The 27,564-nt window shown below is 35.7% G+C and overlaps 1 protein-coding gene across 1 annotated transcript in view; it reads right to left on the bottom strand.

Moving 5' to 3' along the window:
* Col25a1 (collagen type XXV alpha 1 chain) overlaps positions 1–27,564 on the bottom strand; it is a 460,559-nt gene that overhangs the window by 120,066 nt on the left and 312,929 nt on the right. Inside the window, exons 8-10 of the mRNA XM_071614023.1 lie at positions 2,608–2,679; positions 1,813–1,920; positions 575–610 (exon numbers count right to left, since the gene is read on the bottom strand). Coding sequence (XP_071470124.1) covers positions 575–610; positions 1,813–1,920; positions 2,608–2,679 — 216 coding nt within the window. The remainder of the gene's footprint in view (positions 1–574; positions 611–1,812; positions 1,921–2,607; positions 2,680–27,564) is intronic.

Below are 27,564 nucleotides of genomic sequence, written 5' to 3'. Positions count from 1 at the left end.
CACTCTTCAAGGATCAGCAAGCTGACCTGAATTTTCTACTGGCAAAGAATAAACAACTCATGAGGAACTGGGTTCCACGTGTCCATACAAGTCCATGTGAGATCACTGCATGACCTGTCTTAAAATGAGAGATTTTTAAAAATGTCTTTTTGTTTCTCTCTGTGTAGAGCTTTTCAGCAACAGAAACACTCCTTGAAGTACTGTCAAGGTTTGCTACCCTAATTCACCGTCACACCTGATCCCTTTGAATACATGTTTCTATTTAAACTAAACAGCATACTCTTGAATTTATCTCCCTTACAACAGAGCTGCTTCAATTGCCTTCTCCCTTGACCTTCTGCAGCATCTTTCTGCCACTTTCCCCACGTGGAATCTTCTTTTTCTCCAGCATAATTTCTGTAGAAGTGTTGAGATCCTTAGCATGCAGCAGATAGACCATATAGCTTTTAACTTTTATGAATTTTCACTTTCTGCTCATTTAATGGATGTATTTGTCATATAAACTTGGCCATAGATTTTAATAACCTGGATTTCCATTATTTTTATATAGAATAAAATAAATCGAGATACTTGCCATCAAGCCTTGTTCTCCTGGTTTTCCTGGTTCACCCTTCCAAAAAAAAGTGATAATTTTAGTAATATGTAAACATTAAAAAACAATTTCAATAATTTTTCTTTCTTTTCCTCAATACTTTCTGGGCACATGAATGTCAAGTACATTTTTCAGATTAAATAGAGGAATCTAAACATAGCACACTTAAAAGAACTGATATTTTTCTTCAAAATAATTTTATGGACATCTTTGAAATTAAAAATTTAGTCTGGATCATCATGACCTCTTATGATGACAAAAATTGATAATATGGTTTCTTCTTTTTGAGAATCTGAACATGTGTGTGTTTGTATAAAATATATATATGCACACACAGTTGCTCTTAGTGCAGGAATTAAACCACAAAATGATTAGAGATTGATTTTAAATTTTGGTCCTCTTGAATTAATGATGGTTGAAGTTAAAGCAATACATTAAATAAAATTTAATTTGGCAATAAATCTTAATTTCTAGTCCTAAAGCCATAATATTAATTTCACATTTTTAATGTTTTCCATATATTTCCTTACATGGCTGGGTTGCCTCTATCAAACCATATCGTTGATCTAGCCTGTACTTTGACATTATTGAAACTTGCTTAATCTTACTAAGTATTGAAATCACTTTTAAATGATTTCTATTAATAAACTTTACATACAAAGGACAACTAGGGTATTAAGATCATTAAACACTGATGTTTGAACCATAAATTGTGCTATTCTTTTTGGCATTATTTTTTGATCAAGTTATTTATAAGAGATTAAGTATTAATTTACATCCTTTATTTTCCATACATTGTATGGGGCTTTATTGTGTATGCAATTGAGCCTTTGGGAAATGTTATTAATCCAGCACTTAAATTTTTTCAACTAAGCTCCCGCCTAAGCCAACGCATTGGTTGACGTACCCTATGGTAGGCAGGATACTTGTAAGATGGGGCATCTCCGGTCATGAACATCTTGAGGCTTACCTGAAAACCAGTTTAGCTGCTGTCTCCAAGTCTCTGTGGTGTACACGGATTCCAGGTGGATTGGGTAGTAAAGTGGACTGTTGCTGGGAGGGCCCTTCAAACCCCGGGGACCCTCCTGTCATCCCACTTTCCTCAAACCCCTCCACACACTTCACTCCCTGGTCCCACAGCCCTACCCTGCTCCTTTGGAGTTCTCAGCCCTTAACACAAAACAAAACCTGTGAGAACACTGATCCAGAAGGCAACTCACAGGTACTCCTGGCATTCCACGGGGGCCATCTTTCCCTGTGTCCCCAGGTGGCCCTCGTGGGCCTGGAGGGCCTGGGGGTCCTGGAGGCCCTGCCTGACCTTGGTCACCCTGGAAAGAAGAAGGGAACAGACCAACAATAACCATCAAATTTGAACACCCAAGTCTTCTTTTCAACACTTTGTACACTTTTCAACAATTTGTATCATCCACATTTACACAATGAAAAGAACCAGAAACACGGAGCCTGTAGGCAATTTACCTGCCAGCAGGGAGCCAATAAATATTCACACTGGATGAGCTGAGTAGATAATATTAAAATCAAAGTAGCTCAGAAACCAGCAGCACAGCTCTAAGAGTATTATGCAATCACTATATTCAGAGCTTATATAACTCTATCTATGGCAATGCTATATCAGTTATATTCACTATACATGGCTTCATTTATAGTTTGACAAATATTTTTTCATAATCTACAAAATTAAGCATATGAGGTTCTTGTATACTATGTAATACTTTATAAATTACCAAAGGTAGAGAACTTTAGAAACTGCATCTCTTACTGGTTACAATTTAAGTTTGTTTTTTTTTAATTAATCAAAAATTAGGCAGGCTACGTCTTTTAATTTTGGTACTTGTATATACATTTCAAATGGAGCTCACTAAACATAATTTCGTTCTAGGATAAAGGCCACCCTCCAATCATGCCCCACCCACAAGAGATAAATGGTAAAGCAAAACACAGAGCAATATATGAATGTAAAGAAGAAACGAGACTCCAGCAAGAAGCAGCACTACCTTAATCAGGCGGCGTTTAATGAGCTGCTGATCAGCAGAGAGAAACCCATGATTGATTTTAGGAAACACCATCTGATCAGTCAGGTGAGGTCAAAGGTTGAAGTTCAGAGATGAGAGAGTTGAAGAATAGGCATCAGAAGGCCCCAAGAAAGAAATAAAGATATACACATTAGATTTATAATGACCATGGAACAAAATGGAACTGGCACTTGTGTCTGCCACCAGACCTTCTCGCTCGTCTTAAAAAACATATAACCCTGAAATGGGATGGTGAGGCCATATTTTTAGTTAGAAGTGAATCCTTTTTGTATTCGTGTTGGGTCTTTTTTTGTGTGTGTAGCCCATTCCGAGATGGAGGTGAGCTGGATTGGGGGGAGAGCTGCATTCTGAGCAGAAAGTCTACAGACGAAGCACCAGTTCCATTTTCATCAGACTTGTCAACCAGCATAAGGCAGCAAGAACCTGATAGCAATTTCTTTGATGCCCAAAGTCTAAAGTACTTAGAATTACTTAAGTAGCTGGGAAATATCATAGAGCATTAGGATACATGCAACTCAAACCAGGGAGGTGTGGCATGGTCCTAGCTCACGATGCCCACCTCTCTACACTGATCTGTTTGATAAAACATCCTTCTCTGAGTTTGCTCAGGATACAGCCCTTTAATATATATCTGACCTCACTAAGGCAGGTGACGTTCCAGATGCCCAACACTAGTCACTTGCAGTTAGGATGACAGGGAGCACCTGGGCTGGGCAGGCCAATCAAATGGTTCTTGCTGACTCTTATGCTGATTGCGGTTCTGAGCAGACATAAGTGTCAACCACAAACCTTGACGGTGAGGATCTGATTACTGTGCAGGGCAGCAACTGTGGGGAAGCCTGGCGGGCCCTATGGACACAGCACAGCACCAAAACAACACGACACAGTACGTCACACAGACATTTCACTGGTGGACAAACAAAACAAGCACGTACCTAATGTCTAACTAACTCCCTGGCTCAGGTCTTACGAACACCATCAACAGAATTAGACACATCAGTTCCCAAGTGACCAGCCATTCCTTAAAGCATGGTGTGTGGGACTGAGAACCCTAAGGGCCTCTTGGGGCAGGCACAATGGGATCTGTACCTATGCCTGTGTAGTTTCCTGATCTTAACATTTCTGGAATCTTCCTCATGAAATGTTAGTACAAAATGGAAATAACTATAGACACTGTTATGAAAACAACACTGTAAATCTCCTCTATCGATACTCTGTTTACAACTCCAGACATACAATACATGTATTAATTCTTTTTTTGGACAAGAACAGTGAACAGAATTTTGCTGTCAGAACAGGGGTATTCCTAAGAATAAACATAGTGCATCACATAAAATACAGTCTTGCCACCCACATATCAAAGTTTCTCTCTCCAATCATATGATGAATCTCAGGTCTCCTGTTTTAGGAATTTCCGCAGAGGTGGGAGATGGAAATCTGTCTCTTATAACATGTGCATTTCATGTCAGGGGGATTTATGGTCACACTCTGCAGTAATCACTTCTGTCACGTAACTTTTCCAAAAGAACTTGACAGTTCACATAACCCCTTAAAGCAGAAAAGTGGCTTGAAATTCCTTCACCAAGGAGAATGAGGGAGAGATGTTTTTCAGAGACATGTACTTCAATAACATGTACTAATTCTTCCACAAAGGCATTATCCATTGGTTAAGTTGAAAAGAGAAATTTTGCCTTTGCTCCATTTCTTTTCTAACAACATGTGAAACTGGAGTCTTTTATTCCAATTTAAAAATATAAAAAACAACAGAACATGTTTACCATACAAATAAACAAGCACCACAGTGACACATGGCCTCAAGTTTCTGTGAGCTTTCCTTCTTCCTACCCAATTCTAGTTTGAGGATACTTTTAGGAATGACCAGAAAGTTTCTAGGTTTATAATTTGATAACTTTTATGGACATTTTCCTATTTTGCCCATGTTACGGATATGTTTTTCTTTTTAAGAGACCCAATAAAATCAGGTTTGTAGTATGAAGACATTTCTTCAGCCCTAATATCTTTGGTTCTCATTCTTTAGCACTATGACTTCTCAGGAAGCAAAGCAGAGGAAACCTCATCCCTTTTGCCAAATCCATCCTGATAAGGCTATTAAGTGGCTGGGTAGTTTTGAGATGACCTGTGTCCTCTTTTTCTTCTCTCCAAGTAAAAGTCCTTTAAACATAGACTCTGCACAAACTCAGAAATGCTACAAGTTGGAAAACAGATGTGTACAATTTGCTTTTGTTTTACTATGGAATACGAGTTTAAAATGTTATTAGATGGTAATGTGCCAGCATCTTTCCATCTGTGACTCATTAGCCCAATATTACACAGTCAAAATTTTATATATAAACCTCATATTTATGTAACAAAGAACAAAAACAGATACAAACAAGAAGTCTATGAGGGATCAGAATCTTGATTAGTGGTGATAAATCATAATGTCACTTAAAAAACAGGATTATCTAACAGAATAATTTTAAATTAAAAACCTTTTAACAGCACACATGGCAGGCCTTAAAAATGTTTTGAAATTTGAATGTATAAATAAGTCACCTCTTGTACTTATATTTGAGCATGACCAGCTTTCAGTGTGATCATATTTTCAAAATGCTCAACAAAAGATTACTAAGTTTTAGAACTTCTTGGTTTGAGTTCTAGTTTTTGAGATCTAAAGAGGAAAGGGGACAGGTAATTCTCACTTCAGATAGCTCCTTTTCCTCTAACAGGAAATCTCTACTTGAGGAAGCTGATCTTCTATTCCCCAATCATCTTAACTGTGAACATGCTACCAATTAGGTAGCAAAGTAAAAAGAGGGCATAAGAAGAGTTTCTTAAATTCCAACATAAAAACCTTGTTCTGGGATGCAATATTCTAAGACCCTGGGCTTTTCAAACATGATAAAAGTAACCCTCCAGGTAAGCCAGTGCCCTGGTATTTAAAGACAAGAATAAATATGGTATATTTTCTAGAAAGTCATTTTTAATTAATGGTGATCATTTAAACATCTTTTTAATGTAAAACAAACAATAGTATATTCTGGGGGGAATAATGCAATACTGTGTGAATTTTAAAGTATTTTTACCATTTAATGGTGGTGATAAATTCCGTTTCAAAGAAGTTATCTCTAGATGCTGGGTAGACACCAATTCTCTGCTTCCCACAAGCACTGGTTTGAAAAGCTCTGGTGCTGAATCTTGAGGACCTACTTACCTTGTGGCCATAACTGCCAGGCTTCCTAGCTATTCATACAGGAAATACACTTTTCATTAACTATGCCATTTTTTTCCCACAGTATCATTAGTCATAGTCTTTTCTAAATAAATGGAACGGACATATTTCACTTGGTTTTACATCTCAGAAAGCTTGCCTGGTACACAGATGGCTTGAGTGGGTGTGGGGAAAAAAAAAAAACATGTCTCCAGAAAAACATGAAGCATCCAGGAATAAGCTGAAATACTGAAATAATTTGTACATATTTTCATCCCCAAAATATTTTGAATTTTTAAGAAACTAGATGTACAAGAGCATAATACATAATACCTTATACAACTCACATTCTCTAGTAGGAACATAAAAATTCAAGACATGTTCATGAATCTTCATGACATTCTGTGTAGCAGTAACCATCTCTGGACCAATATTTTGTCATCAACACAGGAGGGGATTTGTCCCCCTTCATTACCCTATAGAAGGAAAGAGGAATGTGTACCCCAAAGAGAGGTTGAATAAATAAATCATCTATAAGAAATGCTTCTAACTATTTAGAGGTCTTAAATTCAAGATGTGATTGTCACTTTTATGGTATACTCAGTAATGATGAGTGTTATATGATTGCATTATGGTGAGAAAATTTCGTGTTCTGTCAAAAGTATTCCACAAGGCAACGATAGCGCCAGAAATGTAATCCCAGACTTCTAATTCCAGATTTTGTCTTTACGCAATTTATGTGTTTATGATAATTTCTTTCTACTTGTTTTAGAGTTTAAATGTTAGAAAGCTTACAAATTGACTAACACTCAACAATATTGAAGAAGTATTTGCTGAGTGCCTTCTGTGCAGCATTCACTATGCGAGGCGTTAGGGATTGAATGGCAAGCAGGATCTCAAGCTCACAGTTAACAGCTAGGGAGGAAATAAACAAGCAGAATCCACATTGGATGGTAAGTATTGTGATGACTGTGCTTGATGAAATGGAGTAGTTACAAAGAAAACAAAATGTGCACCTAACACCGCCTCTGGGGAGCCATAGGGGACTTCCTAAGCCAGGTGAATGAGCTGCGGGAGGTTGGTAGAGCAAGAGTAAATCTGAAGACAGACTTCAGGAAGATGCTCCAATAGTAGTGGTACTGTATCCCAGAACTAGAGGAGGGATGAATCAATAGTTATTAAAGAAACAGAATCTGCAGGAATTGTAACTTTTTAAAAACATATGGGAGAATTTTGAGAGCAGGTCTCTCAAAATGGTCCTAGGTCTCTAGTCTGAGCAAGAAAGATGGTAGAGAAAATTCTAAAACAGAGTGGGTTTTTGAGACAGGCGATGTATTCAGTTAGGAAATCCGCTGAATTTGAGCCAAGGCCAGTCAAGGGTGACAGTTGGATTTGCACATAAAAGAAGAGAGTTGAGAATCAGGAGTCAAACTGCCATATGAAGTCATCTAAGGGGGCTGCAAAGAGAACAGACCTAAGACAGACTTCTCGGAAAGACTTGGATTTATGGCATGAGTAGAGAAAGAGGCAACTACAAAGAGAATCCATAGGAAGTAGGTGGGTTGTTATAGAAGCAGGAGAAAGGTTAACTCCCTTCACAAAAATTCTAGATAGGCAAATAACTGAAAATGACAGACACACATACTTGTTTAGTACATAATTAATTATGTTGTATACATGCATATAAATATCCAATAGTGGGACTAGGCTATGGATGGCCAATGTCATTGACATGAATACTCTTTGATAAGTATAAGGGAGTGCACCTGAGATTGCAGGGGTATAGAGAAGAAATTAATTACAAAGGCCAACAAAACTCAACAGCAACTCATATTAGAAGAAAACAATATGTGTTATCTGTTATATTGAGAAGTGGAAATCTCTGAATTTCTCCATAACTTACACTATCATGACCCTTTTTGCTGAAAATATATCATGCATTACAACATAACCATTAAGTGGGCATGTGTGCAGCATAAATAAAGATAAATATTCCTAGAAACTGATAAAATGATTTCTAGCTAAGAGAGACCAGATGGGGAAATATTATAATAGAATTCAAAAATTTTTTAGGTAAAAGAATAACTTTAACAGCAGGAACTGTTAGGAGACTAAATAAAGAAAGACGACATTAGGAGAAAGAAATTTGCTGCTAAATCATTCCATATTGCAATAAATGGTATCATCTCTCTGTCTGAAAAGAAAAATCAACTATACAAAGCTAAGTGGCCAAAAGAATCCTATGAACAACCAAATAACATGAGGATTGGAGACTGTGAAAATCAGCTTATCAGTGACAAAGACTGACTTATGGAAGTATTAATTTTGGAAAGAGTTAGGCTTCTACTATTGAATATAAAATTTCATCTGATTCACAAAATTAGTTTTCTTTATTGATACTCTAAGTCCCATTCTATTATGTTCAATCATAAATGTTAATCCTAGTCATTTCAGTAATTACCTTTTTAATAAATCTGAATTTCACAAAGTATTTAAAAGAGAAAGAACAATGCAATCTCTATATTGACAAATGTTAGTAAATGCTATACCTACTAAAATGTTAAGTAAGTAAAGACAAACTACAAAATACTGGCACACAATCACAAGTGTGGCAGATAAATTCCAAATGCAAATGCAAAGTGAAAAAAATTGCCCAAACTATACTTCCAGGTTAAAAGGCTTTATGTATATATGACCTTTTAAGGGATTCCAAGGTTGTTGAAAAGGAGTCTCTAATGACATACAGCTAAGAAAGACCAATAAAAGATGAACTCCATGAAAAGAGAAAATAAAATTTCTACAAATTTTATTAATATAAACTTTGTTATTGTTGGATCAGAGGTAGTCTTTCTAAATGCACATCCAGAGAATAGTTCTATCTTAGGATTTCAAAATAATAATAAAATTACAAATAATAACAATAATGATGAGGATGATGATAATAACTATGGCTAGCATGCATATGATACTTATGCCAGGTAAGATTTGGAGAGCTTCATAAATACTAATTCTTCTACTCATCACATTGACCTTTTGACAGATGAGGGATTTGAGGCAGAAAGAGGTTAAGAGTTTTGTCTGCCTAACTCTAAGTATCTGGACCAAGATGCACATACTAGCCATTGCTCCAGAGTATGGTCTCTGAACTTCATTCCCACTCATTCACTTAATCAAGAAAAGTTTAGTAATATCCTACTATAAGTAAGGGAATGTTTTGAACATTGAGCTTAGAGAGGTGAAAAAGATAGGCTTATCCAGGTATCATGGAGCTTAGAGCACAACCCAAAGAGGTAGACATTGAACAAGCAATTTTAGATGTGCCCAGGATTTCTTTCCATATGGTTATTATTCGTGATTCTTTTCCTCTTGCATTTTCTATTTCCTTTACCCCCCCACCTCCATTGATCAAGCTCTTAGTTGCCCTCCACTTACTGCTTCAGGTGAGGCATGAGGAAACAGATTAGAAAATAAATCTTCTCTACTAACATTTCTAGAAATCAAAAATATCTAGAAAGATAGTCTAAACTGGAAGAGGAGATCATCTGTGATCCCCAATAGTAAAGGAGACCCATGCCCGGCTATGCAGCAGCACTTCCAGAAACTTCCAAGTGGACAGGACCACAGGCAGCTTTGCAAAAGACTCCCTTTCATGTACTAACATTTCCTGAATGCAAGACCCTTTAACAAGTACAGCAAACAAACAAACAAAAAACTGTAGGAGTTAGTCTAGTGTAAAAGGGAAAAGTATCACATAAACATTAATTCAAATGAAAAATATACTAAACTCACGGTCTACTTAGAGGGACAGGTGGTACCTAAGCACATTCTGTCTGGGGAAGGAGTAAGGTGCCCTAAAGATGGAATTTGAGGTAGGTGAGGAAGGATGCATAAGTTGGTATATGAAGTGGAGTGCAGATTAGGGTCCACTGGAAGGAGCTATCCCAGTCTGAACAAAGAGGTGAAGGCATATACGAATGCCAGGAAGGTGAATTTGGTTGGGACTAAAGCATACATTTCTTACAGAAAAGTATGGAAAAGTTGATACTATATAGATGTTGGAAGTCTTAAAAAAATGTTTAAAGGGGGCGACCACAAAATTTTTTTATTTTTCCCAGTGAAGATACCATACTATATGTGGGTTTAAAGAAAACAACCCTGGCAAAGTTAGGAAGAACAGATTAAAACCAAGATATAGTCCATGATTCCCAAAATCCAAAGTCCCAGGAGATAACATATTTTTTCACAAGTTTGAAGTTTTTTCTAAAGTTTTGGCAAATTTGTGTGATGCCAAACACTTAGTTGAGCAGATGTGAGGCTATTTATGGTTCCTAATAATCCTTCTTAGTGTAACTATGCATATGTTGCACTGCAGAATTTGATGTTTTGATTACAGGGTATCTCAGGTCTTTTTAAGGGTGTCAGACAATATGTAGCACATGAGCCACAGACAATCCCTAATCCCTGAAGTTCTGAAGCACATCTTATGCTGAGGGTTTCAAGAAGGGATGGTGAGTCTAGTCCAAAATTCATGACAAAATCCATTTACCAGAATGAACAATTATAGAAAAGTAGGACACTTTACACTTAAGGCAATGAATTTTATTTCAAATGATAAATTTGACTATAAAATTCCCCAGACTATTTAGGCTAATCTGGGAAATGCACAGCCTAAATAGATGATATGAATTATGTAATTTGTGCAAGTTTGTAGCAATTAAAAAAATTTTTTTAAGTGTTTATGTATGAATAAAAACTAGCCTGATCAATTATTATCTGGTATATATCTTTTACATCTAGTATATATCTTTAATTACTTGCTTTCATGAAAAAAACCCACATATTTCATAAAAAAATAAACTCATAGGTATTGCAAGTAAATGAAAAAGAAAAATGTAAAAATTTTGATCTTTTATTAATAAAAATTCTCTTAAAGTCTTTTTAGAAAATCAACTTGATTACCAAATACTGCATAATAATTTGTTTGAATATCCTTTAAAAAATGTAAAACTAAGCTCTTAACTCAGCTGTATCTGAATTTCATTCAATATGCATTTGAAATGCAAATTGATGAATTGTAGACCTCCTACTAATAATTTTTAATTCTCAAGAAATCCTCCTTATAAGGTAGTAGAAAATCACAGTAGTGAACAAAACAATAATATTTTGCACTCACACTTTATTCTTTTCTTTTGTAGTATTTGGGGTTGAATCCAGGGGTCTTGATGTAGTAGGTATCTTCAGTCTTTACTTATTTATGTATTTTTTGAGACTGAGTCTCCCTAAATTGCCCAAGCTGGGTTTAACCTTGCAATCCTGACTCAGCCTCACGAGTAGCTGGGATTATAGCGAGCAACATTGTACTTGATTTACCCACATTTCTATTAAATCTGGAGAGTTCTGCAGCTGTGGTTGCCAAGCCAAAGATTCACCTCAGCTTGAACATGCCCTATCCACTCTCTGAAGGGAAAGAGTTTACATCTGGCAGAGGAGGCACAGCTTGGTTCACGAAAGAAGAGGGTCAAGCAAATAGGGGATTCATTAGCTGATGGGGCACCTGATGCTGAAGGGAAAATAGGTATTTGTCCAGTGGCCTGTGAGAAAAGTTCAATTTTTTAGCATTTTTCATGCTGAGAGAAAAATCCAATGTGTCTAACCTTCCCTAGAAACTCAATTTAGTGTTCTGACTTAATGAGTATTGGCTAAACTTCTTTTGTATATGTGATTAGATTGAGTTGACTCTAAAATTCCTTGGGCATGCACTGTGTATGGTAGCCTCTTTTCTTGTTCCAACAGAGCAGACAGATGCCTGGCAGCCACTTCATAAAAAAGCTGTTGAGAGTCCCATGGGCCTTAGCTACATTGGGCAGACAGCTATCTTTGTACTTCTTATTCAACCTGTGAAGTTTACCACTCCCCGTAAATAAAATTCAGCCCACAGTAAATGCCTGATACCACTTGGGATACCAGAACTTTCCAAAAGTGATCTTAGTAACAAAGATAATGGAGTACTTAGTAGAGTCACCAGAGAGTACTGTTACTCATGGTGGTACTATTCCAGGTACTTTCTTCACTTGCCAATCTGGCTAATCTGTTTCTGTTCTGTAATATTCCCATTTAGTCTACATTCCAATTTTTAGTGTTTCCCAGGATTAAATTACAAAAACTAAAATAGAGGCTGCAGCTTGAAGATACTCTTGAAATCTTCATGTTTCCATTTACAGACTGTGAGTTAGAACATATGATCAGTTAAGTAACCCTGTAATTAATTAGATTTGATATCTCTTGTGTACACGGAATAAACACAAAACAACAATAAAGATGAAGCAGATGACATAAAGAAGCAGGTTTAACACAAAGGAAGTGGGGGGACTTGGCTGAAGAGGAGAGTACAATTGGGGCTACCAGGAAGCCATCACCATTCAACTGATTTTTGCCACAGGAGAAAGCAGACCTAATGCTTCTAAATCTGCCCTTGCTTCAGGAGAAACCAGAAATCCAAGTTACCAATTCCAGTTTAGTTTAATGCATTTTATAATCCAAATGAAAATGTATATGAGGGTAAGATTTGGGCAAAGACCACCAGTTAAAGATCAGTGATATGATACTTTTGAATGTTGAGTTAGAATCAGAACTACTGTAGAAGGGCTGTGTCACATAACGGAAATGCTTACCCCACTGATGGGTACTTTATTTTGCTGCCTTAGCATTGAAGAAAAGCCTACAAGTTCTCACCGTATCAATCTCAGGCTATAATTCAGAGCACTGTTAAGTCATAAAAAATTCAAAATATGATTGCTATACAGTATCTCTACAAGAAGCACAAAACAAGGTGTAATTCCTTTTTAAAAGGGAGAATTGGATTCCACAGTGATGCATCCTTTGGGGAGGAGGCCCATGATTTGAGCTCTCAATGAAAAGGGCTGTGTAATCTACATGAGAATTATGGTTTCTCTGGGAATCTTGGAAAAGAATTTCCTGACTTCTGGGAAACTAAATCTAAAGTTTATAATTATATGGATATTAGAAATTATAATATGAAATCCTACTTTTTTGGTTTTAATTTCCTAGTTGTGGTTGATGAGGAAATGCAGTACATTTTTATATTAAGCTGTATATCACATGCTAGAATGTTTATTATATTTAATTTCTAAAAGTGATATGTATATTTGCACATATGGTTTACTTGAAATAATACTGGTGATGATATTTGATATTTTATACCTCAAATTTCTTTTTATACTTTCAAATTTCAAATACTTACATGATCACAGGCCAGTCAAAAAGTCAAGAATAAAGATTTCATTGTTTTCCAAAGCAACTGAAAATGAGGTCTCAAAATAAGCTTTATATGCAATTTTTAATGGGATCAATTCCCAATTTAAAGGTACTTAATATTCCATTTGTCAAAGGAATTCATCCATATACAACAGAAGCTAGATTTTTTTTTCTTCCCATGATTTCATGAACTAATTCAAAGCATAACATGATCTTCCAATTTAGCAAATGTTAAATGATGTATATATTTTCTTTATTTGACAACAAATAGAAGACTGACAGTGTTCTATGTTTGAATACATACATAATCAAGACCAAGGAAAAAACGTTCTCTGATGTCTTAAAAGATATAAAAGTAATAGCCCAATTTACAAAATACAGATGTGCCTCATAGATCCTTTTTTTTCTCGACTGGGTCTCCAATTTCAGTACCCATAAGGAACAAAGTTTATGTGTTAAAAACCAGGTGGCATCTGGGATACTTAGATAAGGTACCAGTTCTATCACCTCATCAGCTACAACTTTTATGATTCCCATATGTGGTTAAAAAAATTACAAGATGGAGGCCTGTCATGTCATTACTGAAACTGCATTGCTTATTTTTACATAAGGCACTGTCAACCATTCTCCTTGGTTGACATGGGCTCTTAACAATAATGAAACGAAAAGAGAGGAAGAGTAATTTATCATTTCACGGCGATGGGACAAAGCTCCATAACATTACATCCAGATGAGGTGAAGATTCATTAACATCAATTGTACAATTGTCCTGTTTCTTGAAATTGTGAAACACCAGGGAAGTTGAAAAGTGACATAAAACAAACGTGATTGAGAAAAAAAAAATATGTGCAAAGGACATGCCTGAATCAATTTTTGTACAAAGTATCATTATCCACTTTGTGGATTGTAAGCTCTTAATAATTAAGAAGTAGAGTGGACTTCCTTCTACTCTCTTATTCTTTGTAGGGTTTCCTTCATTATGACTGTCTAATTAGATAAAAGGAGAGGAAGAAAGAGGAAGTGAAAGTCAAATTAATTAAATTAAGGCAGAGGGGATGGTACACCATGATCTGTGTCAGGAGTATGTGGAGCCCTCAGGGCATGAGGTGAAATTCTAAGAGACTCAGGAAGAGTATTTTTTCAGATAGAATCAGAAAGAGCACAATGATGAAGAAATAGGCCTATAGTAAAAGGTTAAGAGTTGAAAGAAGAAAGCAATAGGAACCAATTTCATTTTTGTTTCTATTTCTCTGTCAAACAGAAAATAGCTATTTGCATTAAAAATTGCCATAAATATCAGAACTATTCAATACCAAGAAAAATAAAGAAACTATAAAAGCAAAAACCTTGGGGATCTAAATATGTCTTGGCTTGAGGAAATTACTTTCAAAATAACGAGCATTTTTCCCCTCAAAACATGATCCAATTGTACAGTTTCTACTTTTGTGGAAAGTGGAAGAAGAAACAGAACAAGAAATAGAAAGACTGGTAAAATTTGTGTTGATGTAAATCAAGGCTGTAACAGGTGACTAAAAGGAATGTTGGTGAACGTTTACAGAAGCAGTACAGTTTTAAAATGTTATATATATTTCCTTTTTTAAAAGGGTAACTAGTAGATGGAGGTACATACGTAACTGAATTACAGCAAGAGATCTGTCAGTTTCTTGTACTGCCTGCCTTTGGATACTAACCTGAGAAACCTGAACTAAAATCTATTAAAATCAGTGAATTTATAACTGGCTGCACAATCTACCTAGAAAATAGGGCTTAACTGATCACATAATTCATGCCCTTGGTCCTGACCCATTCAACATTTGTATCAACCAATCAGATTCTCAGACTTGTGATCTGGGAATAATTTTTGTCTATACATGTATATCTGTTTCTGAATCTCAGAACTCCAGAAAATGGGGGGAAAGGAGGAAAATGATACTTGTTGGATTGCAGGATCAGTAGAGAGAGGGACGTCAGCAGAATGAAATGATGAACACATTATAATAATGTGGGGATAGAAAGAAGTAAGGAAAAGAATGTGGATTCAATAAACAAGTGATGCCACGTAAATGCACAATCAAGGAGCTGAGCATTCATAATAGTAAAAGACTTTAGAATTTAAGGTGATAATAAACCTATATATTACTATATGGTATAGATGCCAATGTAGTCCAAAGCTAATCAAATTTTAGGCTGTATTAACATGAACTTAATAGTTGCTTCTATTGCACTTTACTTGGGCTGGACCATACCTAGATTATGGGCTTCATTTCTGGGCATTTATTTACCCTTTCACGAAGACACAAACAGGAACATGTTCAGAGAACAAGCAGTAACAAAACTGGCACATGACAAATACATAAAGGAGATGTGGTTAGAGCAGAAGAGGAATTGGGATATAAGAGGTATTTATTTCTTTATTTTTGTAGGTAAGTATGTACTGGGGATTGAATCTAGAGTGCTCTTCCACTGAGCTACCTCTCCAGACCTTTTTATTTTTTGAGACAGGGTTTCACTAAGTTGGCCAGGCTGACCTGGAACTTGTAATCCTCCTGCCTCTGCCTCCCAAGTCACTGGGGTAACAGGCATGCACCATCACACCTGGCATGAGAAGTACTTTAAATAGAGTTAACACTGAGTAGAAAGCACAGTGCATAACCCGCACCACCGGAAGTGTATTCAGTTTCACTAGGCCACCTCTTGTCGAGGGATGTACCCAATAAGAGTTTGGACAAGCAGGACCTTGGGGTTCATTCTAACCTTGGGCTGCAGGATTTTTACAAACTCACTTAAGGATTGTCCTATGGAAGAGTAATTAGTTCAGAATACAGGACTAAAACTAAACATGCAGGAAATAGAGAAAAGTCAACACTGATTCAAAGGCAGGAGCAATAATATTTGCTCAGTAAATGAATTGTTTGTAATATTTAGGACTGCCTAGAATCAGAAGAGTCTGCTTGTAAGAGAGTGAGCTCCTTGTCATTGGAGGTGCCTGAATAGTATTTGGGAACCATAAATTTGGATACCCCTGAGGAGGTTTAGGCAATTGTCTGGCTGTAGAATTTTGTAGTTATGAGAGAACGTTTGATAGGGCAGAAAGTGAATTTCTCCTAACCGTATTATCTTCCTCCTTGCCACTCTCTTAAAATAGAACATGATATTTGTCTGGAAACTCTTTATGGCATTGCCAAATGACTTTTAATTCTAATAAAAGCTAGCTTGTAATTACTACATTATTGGTAGTTAAAAACACAGTAGGAAAAAATCTGCAGATGTACATAACTCTTTTGCATAAATGGAAATATATATGTTTTTTATGTCATCTTTTTTTTGAACACTTTGGACCACCCTTTCAAATTCTTTGTCGCACTCAGAGAAATCAGGTTTCAATTCTTTTTTTTTTTTTTTTTTGAGAGGGAATACCATGGATTAAACTCAAGGGCACCTGACCACTGAGCCACATCCCCAGCCCTATTTTGTATTTTATGTAGAGACAGGGTCTCACTGAGTTGCTTAGCACCTCACTTTTGCTGAGGCTGGCTTTGAACTTGCAACCCTCCTGCCTCAGTCTCTGGAGCTGCTGGGATTACAAGCCGGCACCACCACACCTGGCTTCAAATCAGTTTTATAATAAGGAGGACTCAGAAAAAATAATCAAACAATATGCACTGAAATGAGTTCTCCCTCTGAAGATTTGTCAGTACAACTATTGGAGATAATTCCAAACAATCCATGCCCTTGTTTTTTTATTGATGCCTCAATAAGGTAATTTTGTTATAATATTTAATAATTTTTATAATTTTTTATAAGGGAAGATGTTTCCATTAATCCACCTATAAAAACCCAGGAAACACACACAATGTGTTAAAAAATAATTGTTTCTAAACATATGCTGACTATTATTTGTAAAAGAAATCATGTGATTTTAAAGAAAGCCACACAACAACTTTATAACATGATTTTAAATATCCATGAACTTGAGCTCTGCCCTGTACAGGTATCTAAACTAAACTGCCTTAAGTAATCAGCTAACATAAAGGGAAAAAACCTGGCATAAATTTTTAAATTTATGACATTTTCCTCAAAGGAGTGACTCTCTAGGGTTATCCTTCAAAGTCTGCAATGTTTCTAATTTTAAACATATTATCAAGGGATTAAAACTTATCATTTAAACATTATTTACTTGTTAGTCTATTCTATATGTGACAGGTAACTTCTGAAAATTTGTTATTCTGTAATTTATATTTTAGACAAAAAAATTCTTAAAGAAAACATACATTATATTGGAATATTGATATAAAGCTACCAAGTTTGAACTAATACTAATTTTAACCTTTGACCAGACTTGGTATACTAATAAAATTCTCCAGTAGCACCAGTGGACAGTCACCTGTATAAGAATTCCATGTAATTTTAAACCAAATGGTATGTAAATCATGTTAAAGGCCATAATATTATTATTTTCCCAGGGAATAAATGATTTAGTATTAACTGTTTTGTGACCCACCTGACTGCATGTTAAGATGGAAAAGTTCATAGTATCGTAATAGCAGAAGTAGAAAAAACTTAATATTGAAAAAAGTCCATTACCAGCAGGGATCACACCTGTATGTCAATAAACAACGAAGCAGGCTGGGTGTCCCTATAGGTAAGCAGAATTTGCATCCCACTTATAGCAGAGGAGCTCCATTCAGTTTCTGCCAACTCAAAGTATAACAAAAAGCTGGACCCAAGAGTGCCAGATCTGCCCATTTTCCAAGAGAAATTTTTAAGATTTTAATATAAATTATTCAATATCAAAATGTTCACAACTAATTTGGGAAAATCAATAAGATAAACTACTGGAACCTGGTCCATAGGCTACCAGTTTTCAGCCTCTAATCTGTTCCCTTGAGTATTATTAACTCAAAATACAGAGAGAAGATTGCACAAAATAGTGCAAACATTCCAATAACAAGGAAAAATAGAGACATTGAACTCTTTTCCCCCACTACAATCCAGGACATTAGTCTCTACACTGAAAAAAAAATTCCCATATAAGTTGTGACAGTTTCTCAAACTACAACCATGTTGGCACATGCCATTTCATTTGACACATTTTAAAAATCTAGAGTTATGGTCACATTACTATACAAAATTCTGGGTAGATATCCGGACTCAAACTTTGCATTCTTCCCTGACACTTTTTATTAGAAGGACACGGCTCCAAAGTGGAAGTAATACCACAGACCAGCATAGAGTTACAGCAGGAGCAGTCACCACTGTAATGGTGATGTGAAGAGCTGTCTCCATTTCAATTCTGTTTGACTTTTCTGCCTAAAAACATAAGATGAAGGGTGAAGTTGTAAATCTCCACATTAACTTTCTGAACAGATCCAAAGTATTTAATAGATCTCCAGATAGTCCTTTCTTCCTGTAACTCCTCAAAACCCATTTCCTTTTACAATATTATGGAATAATTGTAAATGACTACTAAAACAAAAGGTTACAAGACTGAAAAGTAATTTCATACTGAGCAAAAATATACATACAGAGAATGGCTTTCTAACGTTGTGTTCTAGAGTTCCCTAACACTGAAGATCCTTTAGCAACTTTGCTTTGTTGACACAAAAATAATGCATTTTTTATCTATGCCACCAAATAAAAATGGCATGTGTCATGGGGTGAAGCTCTGAATATAAACATCTGGCAGAGAGAGAACAATTGGTGGTTAAAAGGTAGAATAGTCTCTTTTAATAATTAGTTATTTAAAAAATAACTAATTTTGATGAAATTTTGATAATTTCATCAAAATTAGTTATTATCAAATAGATTATAAATGATTTCCATAATGAGAACATAGTATGACAGAAATGTAAAACTCAGTGAAAATGGTTAACTTGAAACTAGTGGTTTTCTGCCATATGATGGATACCAGCCATCCTCAAAAAACGAAATAATTTCTGGTTTTCAAAACACCTGATAAAACTATGCTAATGATTTATAAGCTTTTCAAAACTTACCTTCTCAAAGAACAGTTCAGTAGGATAAAAATGAGTTGAGGATGGGGTAGAATCAAGGCTAAAAAACTACAAGACTAAAATTTTTGTTGCCTGCAAGGAATATATCAGAGACTCCTCAGGATCAGTTTGTTTCTAAAAAGAAATTTTGGTACTGGCATTCTAAGACATTTTAGACTTTCTCAACCACTAAGGAAGAAAAGGAAATAAGATACCTAAGAAAAGGCAACTGACTTCTCTGGAATTGTTTTCAACTTTTCTCTAACATTTAAGTCAAGGCAAACATTTGTCCCTCAAAGACTATGATGAAACTAAGATTTCATCTCACCCCAGTTAGAATGGCAATTATCAAGAATACAAACAACAATAAATGTTGGAGAGGATGTGAGGAAAAAGGTACACTTATACATTGCGGGTGGGACTGCCAATTGGTGCAGCCGCTATGAAAAGCAGTATGGAGATTCCTTAGAAAACTTGGAATGGAACCACCATTTGACCCAGTTATCCCACTTTTCTGTTTATACCCAAAGGACTTAAAATCAGCATACTACAGTGATGCAGCCACTTACTTCAATGTTTATAGGAGCTCAATTCACAATAGCTAAACTATGGAACCAACCTAGGTTCCCTTCAACAGATGGATGGATAAAAAATATGTGGTATATATACACAATGAAATATTATTTAGCCTTTTTTTTTTTCTTTTTTTATTTGTTCTACTTAGTTGTACATGATGGCAGAATGCATTTCAATTCATCAAACACAAATAGAGCGCAACATTTCAATTCTCTGGTTGTACATGATGTAGAGACACACCATTCATGCAATCATACATATACCTAGAGTAATGATGTCATCTAGTTCCACCATCTTTTCTACCCCCATAACCCCTCCCCCCCTCCTTTGCCCAATCCAAAGTTTCTCCATTCTTCCCATGCCCCTCCCCATCACAGATCAACATCCACTAATTAGAGAAAACATTTGGCCTTTAGTTTTGGGGATTGGCTTACTTCACTTAGCATAAAATTCTCCAGCTTCATTCATTTACCTGGAAATGCCATAATTTTATTCTCTTTTACTGCTAGGTAACATTCCATTGTGTATCTATACCATAGTTTCTTTATCCATTCATCTATTGATGGGCATCTAGGTTGGTTCCGCAGATTAGCTATTCTGAATTCAGCTGCAATAAATATTGGTATAGCTATGTCACTATAGTATGCTGATTTTAATTTTTTTTATTGGTTGTTCAAAACATTACAAAGCTCTTGACATATCATATTTCATACATTAGATTCAAGTTGGTTATGAACTCCCAATTTTACCCCAAATACAGATTGCAGAATCACATTGGTTACACATCCACATTTTTACATAATGCCCTATTAGTAACTGTTGTATTCTGCTACCTTTCCTATCCCCTACTATCCCCCCTCCCCTCCCCTCCCATCTTCTCTCTCTACCCCATCTACTGTAATTCATTTCTCTCCTTGTTTATTTTCCCATTCCCCTCACAACCTCTTATATGTAATTTTGTATAACAATGAGGGTCTCCCTCCATTACCATGCAATTAAGAAAAGGGAAATTATTTAGCCTTAAAGAGGAATGAAATTATGGCATTTGCAGGTAAATGGATGGAGCTGTAGAATATCATGTTGGGGGAAATAAACCAATTCCCCCCCAAAAAAAACCCAAAAGGCAAGTGTTTTCTCTGATATGTAGATGCTAATTCACAATAGCCATGGGGAGCCTAGGGAAGAATAAAGTTACTTTAGATTAGGTAGAGGGGAGTGAAGGGAGGGGAGGGGGTTTGGGGATAGAAAGTTAGTAGAATGAATCAGACATTATTACCCTATGTACATATATAACTATATGACCGGTGTGATTCTACATCACGTACAACAAGAAGAATGAGAAATTATACTCCATTATATATGATATATCAAAGTGTATTCTGTCATATATAACTAATTAAAACAAAAACAAAACAAAACAAAAAAGACAACTGTCAGTGGACTGACTGTATCTTGGAATCAGAATCATTTTTGGTGTGCTAGTCAAGAATGGTCACTGAGGGCTGGGGTTGTGGCTCAGTAGTAGAGTACTCGCTTCACAAGTGTGAGGCACTGGGTTCTATCCTGAGCACTACATAAAAATAAATAAAATAAAGGTATTGTGTCCATCTACAACTAAAAAAGAAAAATACATTAAAAAAAATAATGGTCACTGAGCTTGTCTCTCTGCAATTTTGCAAGGGAACAATACAAATAGTTTTCTTTGCTGAATGTACAAGAAAAAAAATTAAGCACTGAATTATTAAAGGTTAATTATGTTGTCTTTAATTCTAAAATTCCACACTGAATAGAGAGCCATTTATTTAAAAAAGGAGTTTATGAAAGATATATTGAGTTATCCAGAAAACTGTACAGATTGCTTTGAATACATACCTATCTTTTCTTAATAGGGATTAGAATATAAATAAGAATAGGTTCCTATTTATTTGTGTTTAGAGCTTGCACAGGTTAAAAAACCTGTACTTGTGGACAACTCTGTTTCACAGATATTACAGGCAAGAGTCATTATGGGTAAATATACAAATAAATGTGTATATAAAATTTATCTATGGTTAGTCTAAGAATTAGTCACACAGAATGAAGCACGGTACAGCATTTTAAATAATTGGTTGCAAAAAAGGCAATCATTTGATAATTCTTAGTCTGAGAAACAACTTGGGAAACTCTCAGAAGACAATCAAAACAACATAGCAGATGTAACTTAGAGTGAAGGCATGTCTCAGAAGATTCCCTGGTTGGTTAGCACATGCGCGTCCGCACAGCCTTCATCCTGTGTGTCCTATCTTATGAGTGAAAGAATTTCCTTTTGGCCATCCCGGAAATCTCTCAAAGTGATGTCTCCTCTTTGTGATGGTGAGGTCAAGATTCTGGAGACAGATTTCAAGGTTGGGCCACAATTGAAATAGTCTAGATAAACAGATCGACTCAACTTCTAAAAATAGGAAGCCTGACAAAAGGCCCAAAGAATAAAAATATACTAGAAAACAATTGAATATTATTCTTAATTAAAAGTTGGATGGTATCTCTCTAAGCCTTTCTTCTCTCTGCCAACAAACTCAGACGGTTCGGGCTGACGCATTCTTTTGAAGACATGGCGAAAGAGGTAGGAATTGCCACCTGTTGTTTCCTTGTACTTCCTAAGGTTACAGTTAGTTCTGCCATTGCACACCACAATCGTGGGCTTTAAGCCAGAACAGCATTGTCACCCTGCTGTGGCAATTTCTTTCTTCTTACCTCCCCACCATAATTTTCCTACTTACTCTATCTATCTATCTATCTATCTATCTATCTATCTATCTATCTATCTATCTATCTATCTATCTACGGTACCAGGGATTGAACCCAGGGATGCTTAATCACTGAGCCACATCCTCAGCCCATTTTTTTTTTTAATTTTTTTATTTTGAGACAGAGTCTTGCTAAGTTGCTTAGGGCCTTGCTAAACTGCCATCCTCCTGCCTCAGCCTCCTGACCTTCTGGGATTACAGGCATGTGCCATCAATCCAGGCTTAATTCTTAATTCTTATAAATTATTTCAGGCTGTAAAGCTGACTAGAAACAGTGATTTAGGTCATTGATGTTCTGGATGCTGCACTGGAGGTTTGTAATCTCACCTTTTCATCACTGACACCTTTATCACCAGATTCATGCTGAAGTCACAAGCTAATAAAGCATGAGAAAAACTCCCAGAAGTTTTTTATGGTAGTAGAATTGTGAAAACAACTGTGTTACTTTAGCATTATTACTATTACTGTTATCCTCTGTGCTTAAAAAAAAAAGCATCAGATGTGGTGTGGTGGTACACATTTGTAATCCCAGTAGCTCGGAGATAGAGGTAGGAGGATCACAAGTTTGAGGCCAGCCTCAGCAACTTAATGAGACCCTAAGCAACTTAGTGAGATTCTATCTCAAAAAAAAAAAAAAAAAAGAGGCTGGGGATGTGGCTCAGTGGTAAAGTGACCCTGGGTTCAATCCCCAGAACCAGGGGGGAAGAAAAGAAAAAAAAAAAAAAAGAAACACTATTAGCTCATTAGTGGTCAGCAAAGGTTTCTCTTAATATCAGCCAGCATTCTTCAAAGTTTAGCTGACTTCTAAGAGATGAAAAGTCAAGTTTCCTTACTTTCCCCAAAGTCACCGCATAACTGCATTTGAATTTGGACCTTGTAACTGACATCTTTCTTCCTACAAAGCCGGTCCTGTTTGCCAACTGTGATTTACAGACTGTGTCTGCTACAAGGAGCTGCTGGACACATTAGTCAGGTATGCTTATGAAAGGATGCTGCTGTCTGGCATTAAATGACTTTCCAGAGACCCATCTCATCCAGACCTACAGGAACTGTTCCCCCTGAACATGACCTGTCAATGCATAAGCCCTTGTTCCAGCCCTTCTACGAGGAAGAATCAAAAAGGGCTTGCTAGCCCCTTCTCTAAATTCCAATGCAACACTAGAATCTGCCATTTCATACTTTCTTGATTTCTTTTAGTTAATTCACTTCAAACATTTCCAGCTGCAATATAATTCTGCACTTGATGGAAAAAAGAATGGGTGCAATAATGTTGAATTTCGTTAAATTGCTTATAAATTACTATATTATGTATTTGCAATAGGCCCATTTTAATAAACACTTCCAACTATAATTTAAATTGAAATTTTTGACCATTGCAAATACAAATTAGTATACTGACTAAAAGCTTACTCTCCTTTATATAATATTGAAAGTCACCAACTCCAAATCTACCATTCCCTCCACGTTTAATTATATGCTTCAGTTGCAGTTATCAATGCAAATAATTGCTAAAATTTATATAGTTATGACAAATCTAAGAATCTTATATTTGAATTCAAACAAAAACTAGCTTGCTTAACTATAAGGCAAAGTGAATAACATCTTCTGTATAGTTTTATGTTTGAGGGAGGATCACTAATGTGCTACCTATCAAGGAAGTCTTTAAATTACTTATTTAATATATTACAAAAGGCACCAGTTATAGCAAAAGAAATAGAAATAATATTAAATATAAGATACATATTCTCTTTCATCTAAAATCTTTCTACTCAATTTCAAGAAGAATGTGAAATGGTGCACATTAATCTAAAACAGTGTAAAGTATGTGTCACAAAAAGTAAAAATAAGAATATTGCAGTTGAAGTAAGATGTGTGGATAAAAGTGTAGACAGAGGAAAACTTCCCTTTACTTTGTAAAATGGAACAAAATAATTACTTGACATGAATGTTATTGTGCTTAAAAGACAGAAGTCCAATGGTTATTTAAATTGGTTATCACCGTTATCCAGAATTCTTCACCAGAAGATGTGCTGGGATTGGATTTATTCAATAGGGATAGATTCACTTATATAATTTTTTATATTAAAGAAAAACAAGATGTAAAGTGATACGATGTAGGCAGGGTCATTATTCCTTAACCTTTCAAAATACCTCTTTTTTCTTATTCCACGAGTCTACCTACTCAATCAGTAACCCTGACACATAGTTTACAACACTGAATTCCAAGGGAAATATTGTCCACATATCAACCATCCCTTGTAAAAATAATTTATTTTCCAAATTGACCCACATCAGGAGAAATTTTAAAAGGTACCTGGGTTTAATTCAAAATATCAACTATTAACGGTTTAAAGGGTGAAAGAGAACACTCAAAAGGAGAACCCTAAATGGATAATATAAAAAGAACATTTGCACATTATAATGAGCTTGCTGTATCCATGCCAACTGTGCTGAAACTGGGAGCATTAAAATAATTTTCTCACAATTTATTTCTTTCACTATGTTATATCCATTCCCTTTTATAGGCAATACATTCAGGTCCCAATGAGTAGTGTATTCATTGATTCTAAAGAGGAAGGCAAGGGTTAAATAAATAAGAACATCAAATTAATATCCAGGCCTAAATGATTTAGCAGGGCCAAAAAATCTGTTTAATCATTTAAGTCAACAAAGGTTAAGATAATAAAATAAACTTCTAAATGCTTTCCTTTTCTGGAACTTAATCTGTCTTGCTGAAGATGTTTTAAAAGATGCTATCAGCTTTGCATAGTCCCAGCTGTTATGAAAATTTACTTTGAATGTACTAGGAAGAGAATGGAATTTTATGAAAATAGCTATGCAGAGCTCCTGGGTGGCTTATTGAAACTGTGAGAGCTTAGGACTCGTTTAAAACCAGCTGTTGGCTGATAATTTAAGACCAATAACCACTAAATCTTTTATTTATCAGGGCTCTGGGTTATTTGGCAATGTAATGATAATCAAATGATTAGGAAATTAATATACAGTGAAAAGATAACTTACAGTGTTTGTTAATTTTATTGCCTCAGTTTGATGAATAAATTTGCCACATTTACAGGACCATTTCCCAATTTTAAAAGACAGTATTAAATATTAAAACAGCTTTGCTTATTGTTAAGGCTATGTTTTCAAGTCACTAAAACAGACAAAAGAAATATGAGCCATTATCATCAAAGTTTGGGTAGAACTGTGATTCCCAGGGCTGTGGTTCATGATGAGGGCAGATACCTTTATGAACTGAGCAAACAAAAATTTCACTTAATGAAGAGAGATAGTGGTAGCAATAGTGGAGGCAGATTAAAATGAGAAAAGCCTGAAGAGTCTTCAGTGTTTTATACTTGACAATGAGGTCCTGTTATTGATCAAGAAATGTAATTTGATTTTTGCAGAGAAGATCAGAATAAAAGCAGAATCAACAAAATAGCCCATAGAACATACAAATAGCTTTAAGAACAGCAGAAAACAGACTTCATTCATCAGATTTTCCTGGAGAAAAAAAATTACTAACAGTAATATAACCAGGATTTTGGTATATAATTTTCCAACAGTGCCATTGAGCTGAGAAGTAAAAACTGTATTATAAGAATGTAATTGGATAATCTTGCATTCTTGGATGAGGGTCAATGTTGCCCTGCTTACCTATGCTCTACCTAGAGAGGTTCTAGAAGATTACTATGTGATATTCATTCATTACTTTTTGGAGGGCTGGCACTCCACAGGTTGTATGGACAGTGCATATCATAATTGCAAAGAAATAAAAGCTTCATATTTGTGTAGTATTCTCTGACTTTTTCAATCTAACTCACAGAAGCATGGAATCTCAAAGTCAGAAAGGGACCTGGCCACCATCTGGAGGCAGTTTGGCTTTGTGGAAAGAGCAGACTTTGAAATTTGAATTTGGGTCCCAGCACTGTCTTGAATAAGTCACGTCCCTGCTTGATTCCAATCCTCATCAGAAAAAAAATTCATATTCATATTTGTTCCACTAACTCACAGAATTTCTTTTGAGGATAATTGAGAGAAGTGTATATAAAATGTGATCTTGTAAGTACTTAGGTTCAAATTCTGGTTTGGCCACTCACTTCAGTTATCTTGGACAAAATAGTTAAGTTTTCTAAGTCTAGGTTTCCTCATTTATGAAATGGGAATCTAAAAATAACTATTTCATAGGGGTGTTGAAGTAAGCTATATCTTTCATACAGTTCAGTTATTAACATCAATTAAGAAGAAAAATTACATATCACCACTATTTTTATTTTATCCATACATGCTTTTTATTTTATTTTATTTTTTTTCAGTACTGAGGATTGAATTCAGGGCCTTGCACATGCCTGGGAACTGCTCTGTCACTGTGCTGCATCTCCCATCCTCCATAGATACTTCTATAACCTCTGTTACTTCACATTGATGTTGATGACTATCTTATTGACAGGGAAGCAGTCTGGTCCACCAGAAATAGTAAAAACTAGAGGGTAACAGAATTGGATTTGAATTCCATTGCTACCACTTACAAACTGTGTCAAATTGGGCAAGTTACTTCACCCCAGATTCCTCACATGATATCCTGGAAGACTTATCAGTCAAGATTTGGCAAGGGCTCATTATAGATTTTTCACACATCATTTTATTAATCCTTATCATAACCATAATGACAGGGAGTAGTAAAGTTAGAATTTGATCCCTGTCCAGCCTGACCCCAACCCGTGGGGACAGTAATTTCACTCACTGCATCTACACTTCCTAATTTTCTTGGTATATAATTTTTCAATAGTGCCATTGAGCTGAGAAATAAAAACTGTATTATAAGAAGGTAATTGGATAATCTTGCATTCTTGGATGAGGGTCAGTGTTGCCCTGCTTACCTATGTTCTACCTAGAGAGGTTCTAAAAGATTGAATTCAGGGCCTTGCACATGCCTGGGAACTGCTGAAGGCCTAGAGATGAAGTCTAAAACTTGTCAACAAAGGTAGTCACCAAGTGGTAAGACTAAGTAAGAAGAAATTACAATTATTAGATAAGGTATTCTTTACTAGTCCCACCTTCCATTCAGTCTAGGAAT

The sequence above is a fragment of the Marmota flaviventris genome, chromosome 7 (assembly GCF_047511675.1).
Source record: "Marmota flaviventris isolate mMarFla1 chromosome 7, mMarFla1.hap1, whole genome shotgun sequence".
Classification (NCBI taxonomy): domain Eukaryota; kingdom Metazoa; phylum Chordata; class Mammalia; order Rodentia; family Sciuridae; genus Marmota; species Marmota flaviventris.
This window is presented reverse-complemented; position numbering and strand designations above follow the sequence as displayed.